The sequence below is a fragment of the Arachis hypogaea genome, chromosome 3 (assembly GCF_003086295.3).
Source record: "Arachis hypogaea cultivar Tifrunner chromosome 3, arahy.Tifrunner.gnm2.J5K5, whole genome shotgun sequence".
NCBI lineage: Eukaryota > Viridiplantae > Streptophyta > Magnoliopsida > Fabales > Fabaceae > Arachis > Arachis hypogaea.
Window position 1 is genome coordinate 28,878,770 of NC_092038.1, and position 21,151 is coordinate 28,899,920.

Consider the following 21,151-nt stretch of genomic DNA (forward strand, 5'->3'; position numbering starts at 1 on the left):
GATTGGCGATGGCTGGACGATCGTTTAGATGAAGACCAACCCGCTGCTGATGACGGAGATGTGATGGATTATCGTGTTCCTTGTCGTAGAGCCAGACGACAGCCTGCCCGGGATGGTCGTGGATGGGCACGAGGTCGAGGACCTTCCGTTGAGGATGAGGGTACTCAGCACGGTGTTCGTGATGATGTGGGTGGTTCAGCTTCAGGGATGGATCAGCCCACCTACGACGTGGGCAGTAGCTCTCAGCTGTTTGGGAGTTTTGAGCCACAGGCATTTGTTGAGTTTTCAACCGCTGCTGTCGGGATGGACATCGATGATCCTGTTACTCAGTCAGAGTTCTTTAGGGATATAGCAGACATACTCAGGGCTGACGATGCGGCCCATTATAGGCCACAGATGCCTGAGGTTCATTTCCAGTTTGCTGATCACCAGCCACCTATTTCCGATGTTCAGCCTCAGTTGGCCGTTGACCTCAACGAGCCTGCAGCATCTCCTTCTGACCCATGGTTCGCATTAGAAGGGACACCAGCTTCAGCATTCAGCGCCGTTTCCCGAGAGACAGCAACACTAGAGGTAGACCAGAGAACAAGGAGGGTGAGGCGTCCTCCTTTGTGTGGCACCGGAGGTCACCTGCTTGGTTATTTCGACGATGATGACAGTGACACCATTGAGGATTCTGATTAGTTATGTCTTATATTCAGTCCCCTCGTCCCATGTTGTTTTATGTACTTAGAATGATGTTTAGGGTTATATGTATCGGAATTGTGTGAAATATTATCTGCTATTTATTTGATATTTATATACGTTTGAGCTTCTACGGTTACGACCTATTTCGTCACAAATACCACGCGTGATGTAAATTATACCAAAGTGATTCAAATAAACATGTAAAAGAAACGGACTTATGATTATCAATTTAGTACACTAAACAAACATTTTGACATTCATTCACTCCTCATAAACCGTTGCAACTCACAAAGGTTTATGGCCATTCGAACTCCTACATAAATTGTGGCTGGTAGCAAGGTTTTATGTACATTTTTCTGTCTCAATAAATCGTAGTAGGCAACCACGGTTTATGATGATTCTCGTTCGCATGTAATCCGTCCCTGCCAGCCACAGTTTATGTGGATAGTAGAAACCGTGGTTGGCTCCCATGGTTTACCTAATAATCTAAATTGCACATGCACGTAACAAGTTTGTGTTTTGTGTATATGGGTAAAGGATTCAACAGATTTATTTAATTACGTAAATTGTCCTTTTTTAAACACAAATCGGAAGATCCGATTTGTGTACTCCAAATTTTTTTAATTTTTTAAACACAAATGGGAGGGTCTAATTTGTTTATTTCCCATAGTTTTAAAAAATACCAAAAATTACAATATTAAGGTATATCACTCATCCCACTTTCATATCTAAATTTTTTTGCCTGCAAAAGTTACGAGGAACTGAAAAATTAAAACAAAAAAATGTATCCATTTTGACCTTAAAGGATATATGTTATGAGGAGCTTTTTTCGGTGAAAAATTATTTTTTAAACTTTAAAGAACTAGGTAGCAAACAAAATTAATAAAAATTACAGTGGTTCATAAATAATGAACAGTAATAGTTGGGACAAATTTGGAAAAAATATACTAACTTATTTACTATATGAGAACTTCTAATTACTACAACTCACTTAAATCCATCAACATTTTAGATAGAAGGTCATTAATAGGTAGGATTAAATTGGGTTGGGGTCACGAAGAAGCTTCGTTTGGACTACCTAAAAGTCAACGGCGCTGCACGGAGGAAGAGAACGAGGGGTTGCTGCCGAAACAGAAATCAGGATCTGCTTAGTGATGGGCTTGTCCTCCTCAATGAAGATGTCTCCTTCTATGACAATTCCAGCTGAATTACATAGATGACAAATGAGGTATGGGAATGCCAACCTTGCATTGGTGGAGGGCTTCTCAGCTATCTTGTACAATTCTTGAGGGATCACCTTATGTACTTCCACCTCACTTCCAATCATGATGCAATGAATCATGATGGCTCTTTCAATAGTCATTTCTGATCGGTTGCTAGTGGGGATGATAGAGCGTTGGATGAATTCCAACCATCCTCTAGCTATGGGCTTGAGGTCAGGCCTCCTTAGTTGGATAGGCTTGCCTTGAGAATCTATTTTCCGCTGTCCTCCTTTCACACAGATGTCTGAGAATACTTGATCCAGTCTTTGATCAAAGTTGTCTCTTCTAGTGTAAGGATGTGGATCTCCCGAGCTGAGGTTCACCATAAAGGAAACAATAGACGATATGGGGCAACCAGCGACACAGGTAGTTTTGTCGATCACCTTGAATTATTTACGATTCGATAATGTCTCCAGAGGTTGGTGGAGGTATGCTCTCAAAATTGGTTTCAATTAGGGGATCGTGCCGGCTCCGAATCAACGACAAATTTGATGTTGCAATGTTTTATAGTGTGCGAAGTGGGTACGAATATACAATAAATATTTGATTTTGTTATGCATGTAATGTGAGTAATTGCTGTTATTAAGTTGTTAAGATTAAAATTAAAATGAAAAAAGATTAATTTTACGAAAAATTTCATCCCCATTAATGAAATGTGTTCAGCTTTGAAACCTTTATCTGATCTGAATGAACTGATGAAATAAGGGAAAAGTAGATTTGGACCCATTTCTAATCCTTCTCCACATGTTACAATGTGTGTAGTTTATTTGACTCTGATGACAACAGTTTTTAGTTTCTCATGTTGGACATTGCCCTCATGTGTTATACACATGAATTGGAAGTTATTAAAATTTGTATTGAATTGCTACGTGTTGTTATTTATGAATTGAAGGTGGATCCAGCATATGTACGAGATTTTTTCTAAGGTGTGTGATATAACTGTGTTGATATTTATGATTGATAATGCCAAGTTTTAATTAGTGTGATTTGTGAACTGTGTCAGGCAAATGGGTTTGTGGAACAAAGCTACGAGGTGTCATCTAATTTTCACTGAGTCCATGCGCCGCAGGTGTGTGTTTTTTATTCAGTTGTGAAGTTTATAATTTGTTATTGTCCGGTTTATGTTGATGTGCCCCCATTGCTTGGTGTAATCCATGGCCTATGTTGTGTGTTTTATGTTGAAGAAGATGAAATGAGTGGCAAACCATTCCTATAGAAGAAACAGAAGTGATGGATTTGTCAGAAGGAGATGCGGAGATAAAAGTAGAAGAATCAATGATGATCGTTGATGGGATTGGGTCTATTGACGTAATTGATTTTTTATCCCTGACAGCAAAGGACATCCTTATGACGGAGTTCATAAATTTGCAAGCCGCTTATTACTACTACAACGAATACAATCGCATTAAAGGATTCTCGGTGAGGAGGTCGACGGTGGGTCGCAGAACAAAGCAGGGGTTGGAAGGTGAAATCATTTGGTAGATATTTGTGTGCTCGAGGGAAGGAGAGTGAAAGGGGAAACACATGCAGCGGAGAGACAGGAAGATGGATCCTCGACCTATCACATGATGCGGGTGTGAAGCTCGGATAAAGGTGCACGTTGATGATACTAGTGGCCATTGGTATGTTGAACAATTTTATGATAACCACAATCATACCATGCTGGATGCAAGCTTTAGGGTTCTGATATAGTCACACAGATCAATCAAGGAAGGTGATTTGCACCTAATCAATTCGATGAGGAAAACTGGCTTGCGAGTGTGAACTATATTCCGCACTTTTGCCAATTAGTCAGGGGGTTTGAGACTGTTGGGTTTGAGATAAAGGATATCTATAATGTAATAGAGAAGCAAAGGCGGGTTAACGTGATAGATGTTGAAGCCGCGTTGAATTTTTTATCAGGTTTAAGGAGTAATGATTGTAGAATGTTCAGAAATTCCGTTTATGCTTAATGGACGATCTAAAGGTTAACATATTTGAGAGAATATAGACGGATAGCGTGGTAGAGTTCGGATTAGAGCACCATCCATGGATAGATGACATCCGGGGAACATTCTTTGCAGGATTGAAGACATTATCGAGGTGCGAGGCGTTGAATATGTAGATAGAAAAATTTATACCTTACGGGTACAATCTGAGAGAATTTATGGAGCACTTCCAACACTATCTTGAGTTCATGAGAAGAAGAGAATTGGTAGCAGATTATAAATCTGCATACGAGGATCCTGTAGTAAAAATAAAACTTGAAACCATTGAGCAGTTCGCAGCGACAATTTATACAAAAGAGTCTTTCAAACTATCTTGGGAGGTGCTAATGCTAGCCAGCAATGTAAGATTTGTGTCCACCAAGAGGACGAGCGCTTGTACGCTGTTTGAGGTTACGATGTACTGCAAGCAGAGATCATGGGCCGTGGCATGGGCTGAGGAAGATGAAGAATTCAACTGTTCTTGTTAGCACATGGAGTCATTCGGGCTGCCTTGTGTACCCATGGTTGGGGTGCTGATATATTTGAACATGACTATGATCCCAGAAGTCTCATCCTAAATCGGTGGACAAAGAGGACAAAGCAGTCAAATGCGAGCAGCGACAAAATATGTGTTGGGGAGATTCCAGACGCAGCATACATGAGCATGCATGTGGTAATGTTGGATGATTGCAGGGGATTGATGAACTTGTCCTGCCAGTTCTTTGAGGATTACTTCGACGTAAAAATAAGATTGGCCATGGAGCGCCAATCCCTAAGGGAGAAACATCGCCAAAGGCTAGGCATTGTTGAGGAAGTCAGTAGGATTTCTGTTCGAGATCTGTTACGAGCAAAGTACAAAGGCTGCGGACAAAGAGTTGTCACGGCTAGGGGTAAGTTTTACCGTGTTCAGAGGTATCGACAGTACAGAAAGGTTGGACACAATGCTCGAAAGTATCATGAATCACAATTGGGGGAGAACATTGATAGTTGTGAGGCAGCGGTGGCTTATGAAAGCATGGTAGGAGGAAAGAAGGTGACGACTACTTCGATATAAAAGGAGTTGCTTGAAGTAATCTTCGTAGAGGTACTTTGTTGTTAAAGATTAACGTTTAGTAATGTTTTAATTAATCCACATGTGGTAATCACATTTGGCTGGAGATTTGGGAAAGTTATGATCTGTGAAGATATTTTAAATTCAGTTGAATGGTAAAAGTCATTGTATAGGTAATGCGACTAATATGTTAGCTTATGTTGGGGGATAAAGGTGTGCTATGTGTATTTGATTTGTGTGGGTTTAAAGTCTAAGACTTGTTGTAGAATAGTGATGACAAACTTTATGTAGATAAAAAAAGAGTGAAATTGTGCTGGAATGTTGCAACCTCTATAGAAGTTAACAATTTAGTAAGTGTTTCAATGGATAGAATCAAACCGTATATTGTAAGAGGTCATTCCCAATCGCCTAACGAGTTGGACGTTGTGCCCTGTGTGATGCCATTCAATTATTTCGGACTGTTGTGTAACGAGGTTTGTAAATCCAGTTGTGTCTCCAGAAATATAAATTATGTAATGATATTTTTTATAATACTTTTTTTCTGCAATATATCTCGATTCTATGTAATATATGTATGGCGTTCGTAATAAACTAGGACAAGCTGTTGAAAAAATGAAGTTAGTTTTGCTTGTGTGGAAGTCTTTCTTTAGTTTGGTAAAAAATTTTCTTAAAATTTAAGACGTGTCTGTTGTCTTTGTTGTATTTCGTGGTTGGGAGTTTGGGCTGAAGATGATGATTGTTGGGGTTATCAGAGGCTATAGCTTAGAAAAAAGACAACGATGATGTTCCTGGACGAGCTGAAAGTGTGAGGCATGAGTTGGTGTTCTTATGTCAATTATAGTACTTTTGACTACAAATTTGTAACCCATTTCTTTTAACCTGTTGTGTGGTGGAGTAAATTTGTGTTACTATTATTATTAATAGAACCAAGTAATTTTGTTCTCATCAAGTTATCATGAACATAATAACTAGGCCTATAAGGTTGTCATGCATGCATGAATCATGTATATAAAGAAATGATAATGACGAGATGAAATTAGGAATACACAACTCATTAGAATTGAGAATCGGTGGCCACACTTAAGCCCAACAAAATGGAAACACCGTTAACAATTGTCAAGATATGTTGAACATCCTTGTAATAGGTTCAACATTAGTGAGAGTACATATGCATATCATATTTCCTTGCATGCGGCACATAACATTTAGGAAAAACCTATCAAGTTGCATCATGGTTAGATATAGATATCGGAATAAGTTCAAAAAAGTATAGTCAAATAGCCTCAACATCAAAGTGGAATCTTGTTCAAGGATATTCGAGACCACTTCAAAGTGATGGCTAACCCTATGGCTTTAACCAAAGGGGCATAAAGGGCCCAAGATGTTCAAAACAAAGGACATATGGGGGACATAACCCTAACAATAAATAACATGAGGAAATACGAATTATTTAAGAGGGAAAACTTGAAAGGAAAGGTTGTTGGGCTTGTGGTGCAGCTGGTCATAGGAAAATGGCAGCAATGGCCCTACGGCTCTTCTAATCGATCTTAGCCCGCTGCCTGATTCCATCTCTCAGCTCATTGAAGTGCTCATTAACTATACACATTGCAGTGTCAATCCGTATCTTGTTCGATAATTAGTCTATGCTCTTTATTATGAAACAATATGCATTCATGGAGATCATCAAAAATCTTTACACAAGAGAGAAAATTTTAAGGTTCATATAGCGGGTCATAAGTTATAAATTACCTTCTTCTATCCAGCAGGGTTGGTAGTGAACATATACTCCATTTGAAGCCATAGCGTCATCAATAACTTGTTATTGTAGCTATGTTGTATTAGAGGCATAGAAATAGAAAACACACGAGTTATGCATACTCCTATTCATATTGACTTAGGGTTTATATTTCACATAAATATTTACCATTTGTTCTGATTCGGAACCACCCAGGACAAAGTCTGGATTCCACTAAAATAAAGGCAGATGCTTTCCCAAGATGTCCATGTCTGTGAACTTGGTTGCAAAAATCTTGTCCAAAACTCTAGCCTATAAATAAGAGTATAGAACATGGGAGAATATTATTGTTGCATGAGTGTCAATGGCTAGGAAATACAAGCAAGAGCCCACACGTTCACTAAACAAATAGGCCTATGCAACTTTTTTTGTTATATGACCATCCTACCGGTTCACTAAATTAATAGGCCCGATAATGCTAAAAGAACTAGGTACATGCACTGGTGTTCGAGAAAAAAAAAACTACCACCCAGGACATAAGAAAGTAGTTTGTAATCAAAAGCATTGGGCCAGTTAAAAAAAATGTCATCAATTACACCACCCCAATATGAGAAGATTATTTTTTTGGACTTAGGCAACTTTTTGGTGATATGAACATGCAACTGATGTACTGCATAGTTTGGCCCATTGATGTATAAAAAAAATAATTGTCCACCAGTGTTCAAAATTTGGCTAGGCCCGGCATAAATAGTAATAGACGAAAATGAAAAAGCACCGACCCAATTGAAAAACACATTGTAGGCAATTAAAGCAACTCAGCAGGAGATTAAATTTGTTGGATCCCATGATAACGTTTTTGATCCTATGGACATTCGACTGGCTAAAAGAATAAACAGGGTCAGTGGTGTCCAAAAAATTAAAAAGACCCAGTGGTGGCAAAAAATTATTGTTTTGTCCAGGAATAATGATTCCTTCCATCCTATATAAGAAGAGAATATAATTTCGTAGCAGCAACCTACCAAAAAAAAACTTGCAACATTTTTAACAGCAAAATTTTTTTACTTGCAACATGACTCAAGTGTACAGAGCTTTTATCAAAGAAAAAAAAAGTCATGGATCTTTTTGTTTTTACAAACACCAGGAAAGATAAAAAATATATCCTGATAACAAAAGTAGGAATTTCATGAAAAAACAAATAAACCCTAGCAACCACTACATCGGCATATAATTTTGTGGCTTACTGAGTAACACACCCCTCACATGAAAATAAAAAATATTTCTAAAAACTAATGCATTAACCTAAAAAACAGACACAACAGGAAATACAGAGAGTGTAGTTGAAATACTATTAAGGCACAAAGAAGAGAACAAAAGAAAATGATGAATCATGTAGTCATGCATACCACAGATTTCACAACATACTTTTTTCCCATGTGAGTCTCCAATGTAGGAAAGCTATCAAATATTCAAATGCAACGACTGAAAATCTCCACAGCCATCAGATAATAGTGAACCTCCTTTACTCCCTGGACGACATCCTTCATTTGGACATAGATTTGGCATGAATGAGTCGGTTAGTCCTTCATTTTATGTATGGGCCAAATACTACCTTTCTATTTCTGGTGGGAACAATGCTTACATATTTCAGTCCATTTGGCCTTCATAACTACTTTCCATGAAAGTAATCCTTGAGCTTCTTGTCGTTAATGTCATCACTGAATATAAAGCCTGTGCACATAAAGGTGTCCGGTCATCAGATGTGGTGTGTGTTTTAAATGTTAAATGTAACAAATGCTTAGAGAGTATTATAGCAAAAAAGAGTTATGGGATGCATATTGTTGAAAACTATTAACAAGAAAATGAGGGGTAGAGACCACATTGAACATTTTTGGAGCTGCGCATGTGTCGAAGTGATCCTTAATGCAAGCAGTTCGAGGATATAGGTGAAGGGTTCATTTCTTGGGAGCAACAAAGAAAATGACTCCCGATCCAGCTCGCGACCCTCACAATGAAACAGTTTCTCATCAGGATTCATGGACTCACAAAAAATGTACACTATTATCTGAGCCGCCTCCAATGGAAAGCCCATTTGGCGCATGATCTTTAAACCTGCACATATGAACTGCGAAGACAAAACGGTAATAGCGAAATGATGAGGTTTAGAGTTTCTTGAACTGACTGCCTACTACGAGTAAAAAAATTACTCTGGCATGGGTTACTTATCGCTGGAAACGTAACTCCTACAAAGGAGCCACAGCTCTAGATATGTGGTTGTCTTGGGGCCCTGCACATCCTAGATGGTGTTTTCATGTCATCCGAGACTTCGCCTAGTTTCAGGTACTTAGATGGAAGCACAGTTCTAGTGATGTTCGAAGCTATGCATATGTTGGACCCGATTGTTCCCTGTCAACTCAAAACATTCAGCATTACATGTAACTAATACTTGAAAAAGTACAAGTTCAGGGAGTTTTGCAAAAAAAAAAAAATAAGTTCCTCATGAAGGCACACTTACAATAGCTTTGCTGTTGACGGTGTTAGGGCTGGTATGAGAAATGTTGTACAGTGAGCCACCACGAGCCATGTTGTGCTTCGTTTGGGATGACCCTTGAGATGCCATACAATGATCTTGGTCGAGCATGGACCTAAACATGATGGTACTGTCATTCCAGTGATCAATAAGGGTAGGAAGCAAATTAGAACCAGATTCGCTGCCAACACCTAAATCACGTGTGGTTCCTTTTCCCCAAGTTAAGTCGACCATGTTGGCATTCACATACAAGGTCCGCTCTCCGCTCTTGTGATCGCTTCTTTTTGCTCTAGTAGTATTGACGTCAGACCCGACAACGACAATTCTGGGCCCCATCGCAGCTCCCTTCTGGATGTACTTGTTCAGACATTCATCAACAAAACTCAGGGATATCCTAAGGTCAGCAGTGAAGACAGCCACCTGAGTATGCTCCTTCTTGTGAACTTGGGAAAGCATCATTATGGATGGGTAAAAAGGAATGGGGACTAAAGAGAGTATGGGTTCATAAAGCCACCATGCACATAGATGACGTATACATACTTCCACCAACTTGACAATGTTCTTACTTAGAGCATCCATTGTGGCGTTCAGCTTCGAAAGTGCTTCTGCTACCAAACCCTCCTGCAGTAACACAACATTGGTCATTACAATCATGTAAATACTTATCAAGGATGAAATTACAGACTAAGGTATCCCCATACGTCCTCACTCCATCATTGATCTTCCCCTTCATCTATTAAAAGTGGTTGCCGCTTGAATATGGGAGAGGAATATGGGAGAAAGGGTTCTTATTAGTGAGTAAAATGAGTCCACTTCTATGGCAAACGTATAGAAGGAAAAAAAGTATGAGGCCTTGATTGGCTTTCTTCTCTTATATCAAGGCAATGACCCTCAGTACAAGCTTCTTGAAATGGCCACACAGTGATAACGAGGGATCTTTCTTGGAAAAGTGGAGCTACATCATTTGAGTGTAAAAGGAGTCTGACCTGGTTAGGTGTGGTAAAGAATGATAGCCCTACTACAATCCCTACGGATTCATAAAGATCCTGTTGATGGCATCTGCTTTCTCGTTAAACGGATTAATATTTTGGTATCAACTAAAATAAATTCGCAGACACCACAAAAAAGTAGAGATGTAAAACCCGCGAAATTAGTAAATAATTAGACAATAAATTAATTATTATTTAAAGAAATTAAAAAATTAAGTTTTATAGTTTAATGAAGTAGAAATAATTAAAATATGAATTTTAACACTAATTTTAAAGGTTTTGACCCAAAATTGGGCCAAGCAGACCAAACCAATTGAACCGAACCCATAGTGGGCTCAAGGCCCAACCCAACTCACCCAATATTAAGAGCTTTAGCTCTTCCTTCCCCTCCCATATTGAAACACGTTGAAACATAGAAAGGGGAAAGAAGGATAATAGCAAACCCTTGCTCCAATTTCAATTCACCACTGGAGCTTCGATCGCCGCACCGTTTGCGGCCACGCGACCACCGCATTGATATCTACAAGACCCACTAAAAAATTTGTTAAGTACCTCACTATTTCTTCCTCAGTCTTCCTCCTTATAATTTCGAATATTAGGGGTTTTGATTTTAAGAGATTATGTAATTTTGGTGTTTAGGATCAAATTAGCTTTGTGGACTTGTTGGGTCTTGTCCCAAACTTCCATTGGTAAGGTGAGAAATCTCTAACCCTTGTGAATAATTAATAACTCTGAACCCTAAGTTGATTTTGGGTAATATTATTTGGTGTTAGATTGGATTATATGTGTTGGAACCGAATTAGTGGTGTTAAAGGCTTGATTTTGAGACTTTGGAGGCCGGGTTTTCTGTTTGGTGAGCGTGTGGTGCCTTGGACGTTGGTGGATCAGTGATACTTGTGATGTTCCGGGCATTAGGGAGGAATTGACCAAGGTATAGTTTTGGTTTCTGATAGATAATATATAATGTTGCGCGAAAACTTAGGCTAGATGACCATAGGATAAGCTTGGATTGAATTTGGTTGTTGATGTGATAAGTGAATAAATGTGTATATATATATATATATATATATATATATATAATTGATTTGGGATTTGATATGTGAGTTGTGGAGGTATTATGATTAGTGGTGATATAGATTGAGTTTGTTGGAAAGTATGTATGGAGTTGTTGAATAATTAAATGGTTTGGATGTTGATAGTGAATAGTTGGATTTTGATAGAATGAATGTATATGTATGTATCTAATGAGTATGCTGTGGATTAAGTAGTGAAATGGTAGAATTTGGTTTAAATATTGAACATGGGTGTATATGTGATGAATATAATGTGGAATTGGGAATGAAGGGAGTGGATACCTTGGGTGGCTATATGATTAATGAGTAATGAGTTAGTGTTTGATGAGTCATGATAATATTTGAAATGGTTTGTTTAGATTGTGTTGAACTTGGATTGGGAAACTTGAGTTTTGACTTTTTGGTAACTAGTGATTTTAACCAACTTCGGCGGATCATAAGTTCAATCTTATATTTTGGATTTGAATGAAATTTCTTTCAAATTAAGGATAATTTCAAGAGCTTCAAAATAGTTTAAAGTTTGTGAAAATCGGAGTTTTGTAAAGGAAGTTATGAACGTCGGAAGTTAGGTGTAGAAAACTGATTTCTTATGACTTAACAGCTTTTGAGGAAAATGAGGGGTCGCATACGTGAGCATGCACACGCGACGCGAGATTTACTTACTATCCTGATATCTTGAGTACGCGGACATGGTCTCGTATACGCGTACCTGCAAATTTGGATGCTCGCGTACGCGAGTATTGTACACGACGCGATCACTCCCCCTGTTTTGAAATCTCGCATATATGGACATAGTCTCGCGTATGCGAGCCCCCTGTTTTAGCCAAAAATGAGATTTTTTGAGTGTTAAATCAATTCTCTATCTTTCTAAACCTTTTTAAGCCCTGTTTAAAATCCGTTAATGAGTCTTCAAGCTTTAGAAAAAGGATGGGCGTGTTGAAGAAGTTAAATTGAAAGTTGAGAAGAGATTAAGAAGAGAATGGTTGAGTTGTTAAGTCAATGAAGCGATAACTGAAGGATTGAGGCGTTGATTATGTTGATGAGAAATGAAACAAGAAAGATTAGAATATTGGTTATGAAGATGAGAGATATTGAGTAATGGCTTTAGGGATAGATGAGTAATCCTTATCCGAGATATAATTTTGAGAATAGATGAGTAATTCCTATGTATGATGCAATTTTGAGGGAAGACGGGTAAATATTAGGGCTGGCAATAGGTAGGGTAGGGTAGGGTTTGGACGCTACCCTAACCCTACCCGCGGGTTGAAAACTTTTTTAAAATTCTACCCTACCCTACCCGCGAGTTGAGAATCTCTCAACCCGAACCCTACCCGCACCCTAAAGTTCTAAATCCTATCCTGCACGAGCCGCAGAAAAATAAAAAAATTTCAACCAAATATAAAAGCCAACGATTCCAAATTTAATACATATTAATAAAATAGAAAATAAAAAACTACGTTCAAATTAAAATTAAAAATAATAAAATCTTAAAAAAATCCAACATAAAATTACAAATAATATGATTATAATCTAGCTTAGTAGTTATTCAAGTTTTTATAAAAGGAAGATTGTGGGTTCAACACTCACTTTCTTCACTACATACATAACTTTTTTATATATATTATATATTAGGGGTGTAGGTAGAGTAGGGTAGGGTACGGTAGGGTACTGTAGGGTAGGGGTGTTCACAGTGCGGTTTGGTTCGGATTTTTGGAGAAAAGTCATCCAATCCAATTGTTTAATTAAACTGTGGTTCAGTTCAGGTTCAATATTTTTTACCGAGACCATCCGAACCAAACCAAACCAATTATAATCGGTTTAGTTTGGTTCAGTTTGTTCGGTTTTTTCAATCAATTCAAAAAAAACATGCGATATTATTTTATAGTCATATGCTTAAATTTGTTTTGAACTCCAAAACTATATAATTCGGAGAAAATCTAAAAGCGAGAAGTCTTTCTTTTTTTATTTACGTAAAAACAATTCGTGACTCTATCATCAGAATGAGATATTAAAAAATGTGTAATAACATGTTTGATTTCATGTTTTAAAGTCCTAAAATCAATAGAGGAAAAGGGTCACTAGCTCATAGAGTTTTAAAGCATGCAAACAAAACAAAACACCTAGTATACTCAAGAATAGACTAGAAGGAAGGATGAAAAAGGCCATTGGAAATAATTGATTTTCATACTGTGGCCTATGATTCATCCATGGAGAGTTCTAAATATATGGTCTTCAAACCGAAAACAGCTTTCTAGATATCATGATTAGTAAATACAACCTTGCTTGCTAACATCCATTCCATCCGTGGGAGCTAAAAAAACAACTATTCAGGCTATGTCGTAAACAATACATTGAACAATAAACAATGAACAACAATCAGAAGTAATTTTAGTAAATCAACAACAAATAATTAAAAAATCAAAAGCAAAGACACAATAACAAATGAACAACAATCAAAAGCAAAAACACAATAACAAATAATTAAAATATCAGAAGCAAAAATCAGAATAGAGAACCGATGCTATGGGTGGCTGGGTGTATCTTGAAAATTACCTTACTTCAAAGAAATAAAATCAGAACAGAAAATAAAAATCTAACAACCCTCAACCAAAAAATCAGAACCAACAACCCTAAACCTGTGAACCAAAATATACAAATAGAATTGAAAATCATGAATCAAAATTAACCCTAAACCCCTAAATCAAAACAGAACAGAAAGTTTAGAATTAAAAAACAAAATCAGAATCAACAACTCAACCATAGAATCAAGAACAATTCAACCAAGTATTAATTATAAATTAGAATCAATAAGAAGACTAAACCAGAATTTAAAAATAAAAATAGAATCAGAACAAAAAAACAAACATAAGGCTTAGCCTCCATTACAGAAGACGATGGAGGCTCGAAGGGAACTGGGGTCGGTGGCTCAGCGCGGCTGGGAAGAACATTCCTGGGTCGGTGCTTGCTGGCGACGCTGGGCGCTGCTGGGAAGAACGCTGCTGCCAGTTGGGTCGGTGCTCGCTGGGAACTGGGAAGAAGGCTTCGATGCTGGTGGCAGATAGGATTGCGACTCTGCGAGGGCGAGACTGAGGGAAGAGAGCGAGAGAAGCTAGGTTTCAAAATTGGGGATGGGAGAGGGGGGTTATGTGACTTTAGGTCACGACTTGGGGAGTTGGGGGGTGTTCGCGCTTTGGGTTTGGGAGGGGGTGGGGGTTGGTTTTTTAGGGTTTTTTCATAAATCAGTTCGGTTTGGTTCGGTTGGAATTTTCATGGTCAGAATCGAAAATAGAATCGAACCGCAATAAAAATAGCAAAATTTGTATTTTTCGGTTTTTGGTTTATTCGGTTTTTTTTGTTCGATTAGTCGGTTTAGGTTGGTTCAGTTCGGTTTTGAACACCCTTAAGGTAGGGTATACCCTAAACCCGTACCTTGCCCTACCCGCAGGAAAACTCGCACCATACCTTACCCTACCCACAGTGGGTCGGGTAGACAATCCTACCCGAACGGGTTAGTCTAGGTTGGATACCCGCGCAGGTAGGGTATATATTGCCAGTATTCAGAGTAATTTCAATCCGAGTCTTGGCCTAGGGATAGATGAATAATCCCTATCCGGGTCATGGTTGAGGCACCTGCCTGAGTGGATGAGTAATGCCTACTCCAGGTTGGGTGAAACACCGACATGGGTAGACAAGTAATACATATTCCGTGTTGTGGATTTCTGTCCTGAGTTAGCTATCGGACATGTCGGGTTTGGCTTTATAACCGACAGATAAGACTCATCGGCCATAAGGTAGGCACAGATCATATGCATTTTTCTATTTTGTTTGAGTTTGTATTATTTGGAATTGCCTATTTGAATTATTATATCTACTTGCTATATGTTCTACCTGTTATAACTGTATTCTATTTGTGTTTTCTCTTCTTGTATTGTTTGTCTGTACAACTGAGACATCCCTTGTCTGGCAGAGGAGAGACGAAGATAGTTCCATCAGAATTTTAGAGGATTGGAGGAAAGTGATAATTGAGGGATTAAGTTAGACTTGAGTTAGAACCTAAGTGCCTTAGATAACTTACCTTGCTTATGGTTTTAAATTATTTCTCTAAGTTTTTAAATCTGAGTGTCGGCATTCTAGGATCGTCTTTGGATTTTTTGGGACCATATATATTATGTATGTTGGCACCATTAAACCCCCGGTTCTCATTCCATATAAATGTTGTTGTTTTCAAATGCAGGTCGAGAGGCATCTCGTTAGGCGTCTTGATTTTTTCCACAAGCGAAGTTGGGATACTGGTTTCTGATATTTTGTTATGTACATATATTTAGATGATTTCCCGTATATGTATATATTCTAACTCTGATCCTCTTAGAGGCTTTTGTGGAGAAATCAGGGTTATTTTGTGTATTTTAGGAGACTTTGGGTATGTATATATGTATGTAGCTATTTTCTGGCCGGCCTTGACTTTGCAGATCGAGTCTAGAGCTTGATATTCTATTATTTTAGTACTCAATCCTTTATATATTTCATGTCTTATCCTTATCTGTTTACCGGTTTACGTTTTCAAGTGTGATGCGTTTTTCTTTTGCTTGTTTTTTTTCAAAAACTCCTAGTTACAAATTCCAGTAACTATATCAATACATATATTTTACTTTTAGAGGTCATAATGTCTCACTACCGATGTTTTACGAACTTAAGCATACATCTCTGTGTGGTAGGGTGTTACAATAGACACCAAAAAAGCCCTAAAATAAATTGTCAATATAAAAATAGGAGAGATGAAAAATAATTTTTATATTATTATTGTCACATGCCAATACAGCACCCTTTGTCACTACTAACATCAAAGTTGACTACATATTGTCTTTCAGTTCAGAAGCATTGGGTCGGGTACAACCAGTGCTTGACGGGTTGCTAGTTCCAAAATTTCAATTTGAATGGTATCTTTGAAATTCAAGTTAAACACAGATGCAGAATCTTAGGGTCTCCAAATGTGAGTGGCTACAGATATAGCAACAAGGAGGAGGAAAACCTTTGCACCTAAAAAACGTTGGACATATCAGTCAAGTAGAGAATCAAAAGTTAAATATTTTCACACCAGGAAGTAGCCTATGGAGGCCCAAACTTAGTGGTAATAGTCATTGTAACTGAAGCATTCTTTTGCTCACCGTGAGATAAAAAGAATCATTCTGTTTGTAGTTATACTATGGGGAGGTCATAATTTAAAAGTTTTTAAGGACGGAAGGGATGTTGATTTAGAAGGTTGGTCTAACATTTTGTTGCTAGAGCTGATATCTTAGTATTAGTCATTACATGATACTATTTTAGTTTAATATAATACATTGAAAATCTGACTTTTAAGAACCGCAAAATGCTGATGTCGATAATTTTGTTCATAGATCAAGTCATTTCAAATCAATTCCAGATTGGCTACAGTTCTTCCAGATAAAGTCATTTCAGATCAATTCCAGATTGTCGATATTTTAGTTTCATGTGTGTTTCCATCACAGGCCTTAAAACTTGCATGACAAGTGGATATTCATACATTGAAGGAATTGAACATTTGCTTCTTTTCTTAAAACAAAACAACTATGAGATGCATGCTTTTACAAACTACCCCATATGGTAAGACAGTTGTTCTTATTATGATTTTGGTTTTTTGGCTCCCCACAATCTTCTTCAGAATGTCTTGTATTGTAGGTACCAATTGATTGAAGACAAGTTAGAACTATCAAAATATTTATCTTGGACATTTTGTTCGTGTACATATGGTATAGCACAACTTGTTTTGATTTGATTAATATGGGATGAAGCATAAATTCACAACTTGTTTTGATTTTATAATGTGTTTCAGGAAAGAGGAAGCCTGATACTGAGTTCTTTATGGAAGCTTTGGAACATCTTAAAGTTGATCCAGCAAATTGTATATTTGTAGATGACAGGTTTCTTCTCTTTCTCTTTATATACTGTACACTATTCGGTTATTGCCATCTATATGAGAATCAGTATTTAACTTTCTTTAGTTCTCATCCTTTTCGTGTGAATGAATGACTATTTACCTCTGTATTGAGGAATGTATCAAGGGAAAATGAGTTATTTTTATTGAGAATTGAGAATATCTTTTATGAAATTATATTATGAAACTTAAAAATCTATTGTACCTCCACACACACATCTATTATAGAAGTGGGGTTTAATTTTGTTATTTTTGGTTGGTTTATTTATTTCTTTACATTTTAGGTAGGTTATGCTACCTTGGCCATAGGAGCTGAGTGGATTTTTTGCCCCAAGCAAGAAGTGATCTTTCCGGTGCTTTGTAGTTGCGATGTTCTTCTTTTGCTGTTAACAGGTTTTTTCCTTGCATTGCTCTTGTTTCATTCTCAAAATGAAGTTTTTCTGTTGGGGAAAAATGTAGCAAAATTTTAAAATTCTTTTACATAAGAATAAATTTAAAAAAAGTAGCATTATATGACAACCAGGGCAGAGGAGTGGGCAGTAGCCCTTCCTCTTTGAATAACTCTACCACCTCCGTACCTGGCAAATCCTCAACACAAGTGAGCTTTAACTTTTACAAAATGCATACTCCTTGTTAGTTGGATCTGCTTCCAATCAGTTACTCCCCTTCCTCCTAGAGTCCCGGTCCCTTATTAACATCACACCATTATTGTTGTCTTTCAGAGGTCCTTGGGGTGCACTTTCAGCTATCCCTGAGAATAATGCTATTTCTATTAATTCTCAGGTTTTTATATTTCCTTTTCATTTTCTCTTTTAGTTTAAAGAATATCATTTTTCATAACAGTTTGTTTCATTGATTGAGTGTGTTCATGCTTCCTTGTTCAATTACAGGGGGGATTTGTTTTCTCTGCTTCTGGTGATTCTTGTGCATATTGTTGGGATGTGGTATGTATTTATGGGGGGTGAATATAATTTGTTTAGGAGGTTTCTTGGTATAAATTGATTTATTTGTTATATCTGTTGTTCTCCTTGACTAACAAGTCTTAATACTGTAGGAAACTGGTAAAGTAAAAATGGTATTTAAGGGGCACTTGGACTACTTGCACTGCATAGTTGCTCGCAATTCATCCAATCAGGTCTTGAGTCTTAACCCTATGACTTCTGTTAGTTTCACCAGTTGGTGATCATTTTATCTATTTTACTGTAATAATATTTCTTTATCGAAAAAGAAAAAAATAACTTGGTGTTTATGCCCTAATTTTTTGTGGCCATATTTATGGAATATAAAGTGCTACACACCTTTTTGCAGGCAATTAAAGATCTAAACAGTGGATGTAAGAGGAAAAGGAGTGCTCCTAGTGATATTACTAGTAGTCTAAAATATAGAGCGGATCGATAACATGGAGTCTAATAATTTGGTTATTGTCTTATCGTTCTATTGTTTATTGAACAAAAATTGAATGAGCTATGGACTTTTGGAGCTTTTAGGATTGAGTGCATGCACTTTTAGTCTTGAGACATTAGGGAATATATGGGCTAGTATTTTAAAATCTGATTGCTAAACATCCCTGCTGCTGCCATTTATTCAGAATTGTCACCCCACTGTATGTACTCTTGAGTGTTCTAACTCCTTTTTTTTAATACCAATGTTCAGATCATAACTGGTTCAGAGGACAGGACTGCACGAATTTGGGGTACATTTTTCTGTAAATTATTTGGTCCATTAAATATATTTGTGCAGAATTTTGGCTGATACTCTTTTTTTGTTTCATTAAATATATTTGGTTCATTAAATGCCACATCTTTTTCTCTTCATTCGTGATTGAAATATGGCAATGGATTTTCCCCCTTTCATTCTTCCCTTATGATATCTAAAAAGTATTGCTCAAGATTGTATTGTACTACTTAAAGCATGTTTAGCTTAGCATTTTGAAAGAACCAGGCCATGGTTTGGACATTTTGAAAGATAAAGTGAACAAGTATGCTCTGCACATTTATTATCCTTAATAAAAGTTCAACAACTAAGACTTGAAATAATAATCACACTAATCTAAAAGTCCAACGTTTAATGCTAATGGAAGCACTACTATATAATCCTAATTTACCCGATATTGTTCCATGTTGGTTATAGTGTTTTCTAGCTGGCGTTCCATTGACGAGTTTTTATAAAATTGATCTATATGTGTGTTAAAAACAATAATACTCCATCTTCTTTCGTTGATGATATTATCCCTAAAATTGATATTAAGTTGTTTTTAATAAAATAATACTCCATCTTCTTTATATAGTTGAAAATTAGTCAAAATTACTAAGCCGTCGATTTGGCCGTCGATTTTAATGATATTTCATGTAGTGATAATAGTATAATACCAACTTTCATAATTGATCAGCACAATAACCACCACCTATCACTTTCATAATTCTTCCTGATCCATCAGAACATCACAACTCAGAGTATTCAGGTATTGTTTTTTTTGTATTGTTGTCTTGCATTGCTTTAAACTACTGTGATCACATTTTCAATTACATATATGAAGTTCAATCCTGTCATTTAAAACTTAACTATATAGGAGATTTTAAGAACTTGGAGGTTAATTACTTGCAATTATCTAACCATTCTTGTCCATGCTTGGCTTTCTTGTTGCTATTTCATTTGGATTAATTTCTTGACAGCTTGCAGATATGTGTTGCTTTTTGCCATAATTAACACAGTTAAATATTAAAGCACTCCCAAGCTGCTCATGTCACGAACTTGTGGAGGGACTTCTCCAGTGAGTTGATTGTGGGAAAGATCAAGTGCTTCTAATTTCAATAGATTCCCAAGAGAAGATGAGATTTCACCTGAGAGATTGTTGTAACTGAAGTCTAAACTGATATAGAGATTTTTGGCATTTTCCAATTTCTGTTTTAATATGGAGAATAACACAGCTTTTAGTATGGTTTATAGTTTTAGTATGGTTGAAAAATATATTGAGAATTATAGTTGATGTATCAATACATTTTCTTTATGCTTTGAATTATATTAACTATAATACCTTTCTTTTAGTTTGATAATACGATAAATTTGTTTATTTTTTGAAATATTATAAATATTTGAATATAAATTAGATAAAAATTTGTATATATTTATTTTGTATGAAAACAAGTTTATTTTGTAATTAGAAAAAGTAAAAAAAATTCTATTTTACCTTACGGACGGATTTACAGACGGATTTTCTGTCTGTAATCATGATTTTCCAAAGTTTAAATTACAGACGGAAAATCTGTTGAAAAATCCGTCTGTAATTACAGACGGAAAATCCGTCTGTAAGTTTGTCGCCTTCAGGAAATGTAGGGAGAATTTACAGAGGGAAAATCCGTCGGTAAATAGTAAAAATCTGTCAGTAATTTTCCGACGAAAAAAATCCGTCGGTAAGTAATTTCCGACGGGGCTTTTACAGAGGGACAAAATCCGTCGGTAATTTTGTCGATAACCAAAAATCCGTCTGTAATAAAGATTAAATTTGTCTGTAAATCTGTCTGTATTTATCCATTTTCTAGCTGTGAGATTGACAAAAAAAAATAAATTAAAAAAAATGAAACGTGAGTTATAAATGTCTAATTATTTAATGGAGCATTATCGTACATAAGCGAATTTAAAAAATTATTAAATAATGAGATATAGACTTTTATAATGTGATATGAAACATTATGTATTAGTAGAGCATGAGTTTTCATAATGTGTTTTTATTAATTAGCAAGTGGATTAGATAAATAATACTCTACTATTTTTAATTCAAAAATAAATCGACTATAAATTCATCTTAAAGAAAAGGTTCCAACACATCAAGAATAACACATAGAAGATAATATACATAGCTATCTTTCTCAAATTGTCTTTTAACTCTTGAGAATAATGTTGTGTACGT

At 36.6% G+C, this 21,151-nt stretch overlaps 1 protein-coding gene across 1 annotated transcript; it reads left to right on the forward strand.

Annotated features, from left to right (window-relative positions):
* The first annotated feature begins 16,528 nt into the window (after positions 1-16,528).
* On the forward strand, positions 16,529-20,224 carry LOC112790055 (flavin mononucleotide hydrolase 1, chloroplatic-like). The gene is made up of 7 exons (XM_072229638.1): positions 16,529-16,550; positions 16,799-16,913; positions 16,989-17,059; positions 17,143-17,230; positions 17,529-18,027; positions 18,135-18,188; positions 18,299-20,224. The coding sequence occupies exons 2-5, from the start codon at positions 16,813-16,815 to the stop codon at positions 17,530-17,532; spliced, it is 264 nt and encodes an 87-aa protein (XP_072085739.1). The 5' UTR covers positions 16,529-16,550; positions 16,799-16,812; the 3' UTR covers positions 17,533-18,027; positions 18,135-18,188; positions 18,299-20,224.
* The last annotated feature ends 927 nt before the right edge of the window (positions 20,225-21,151 follow it).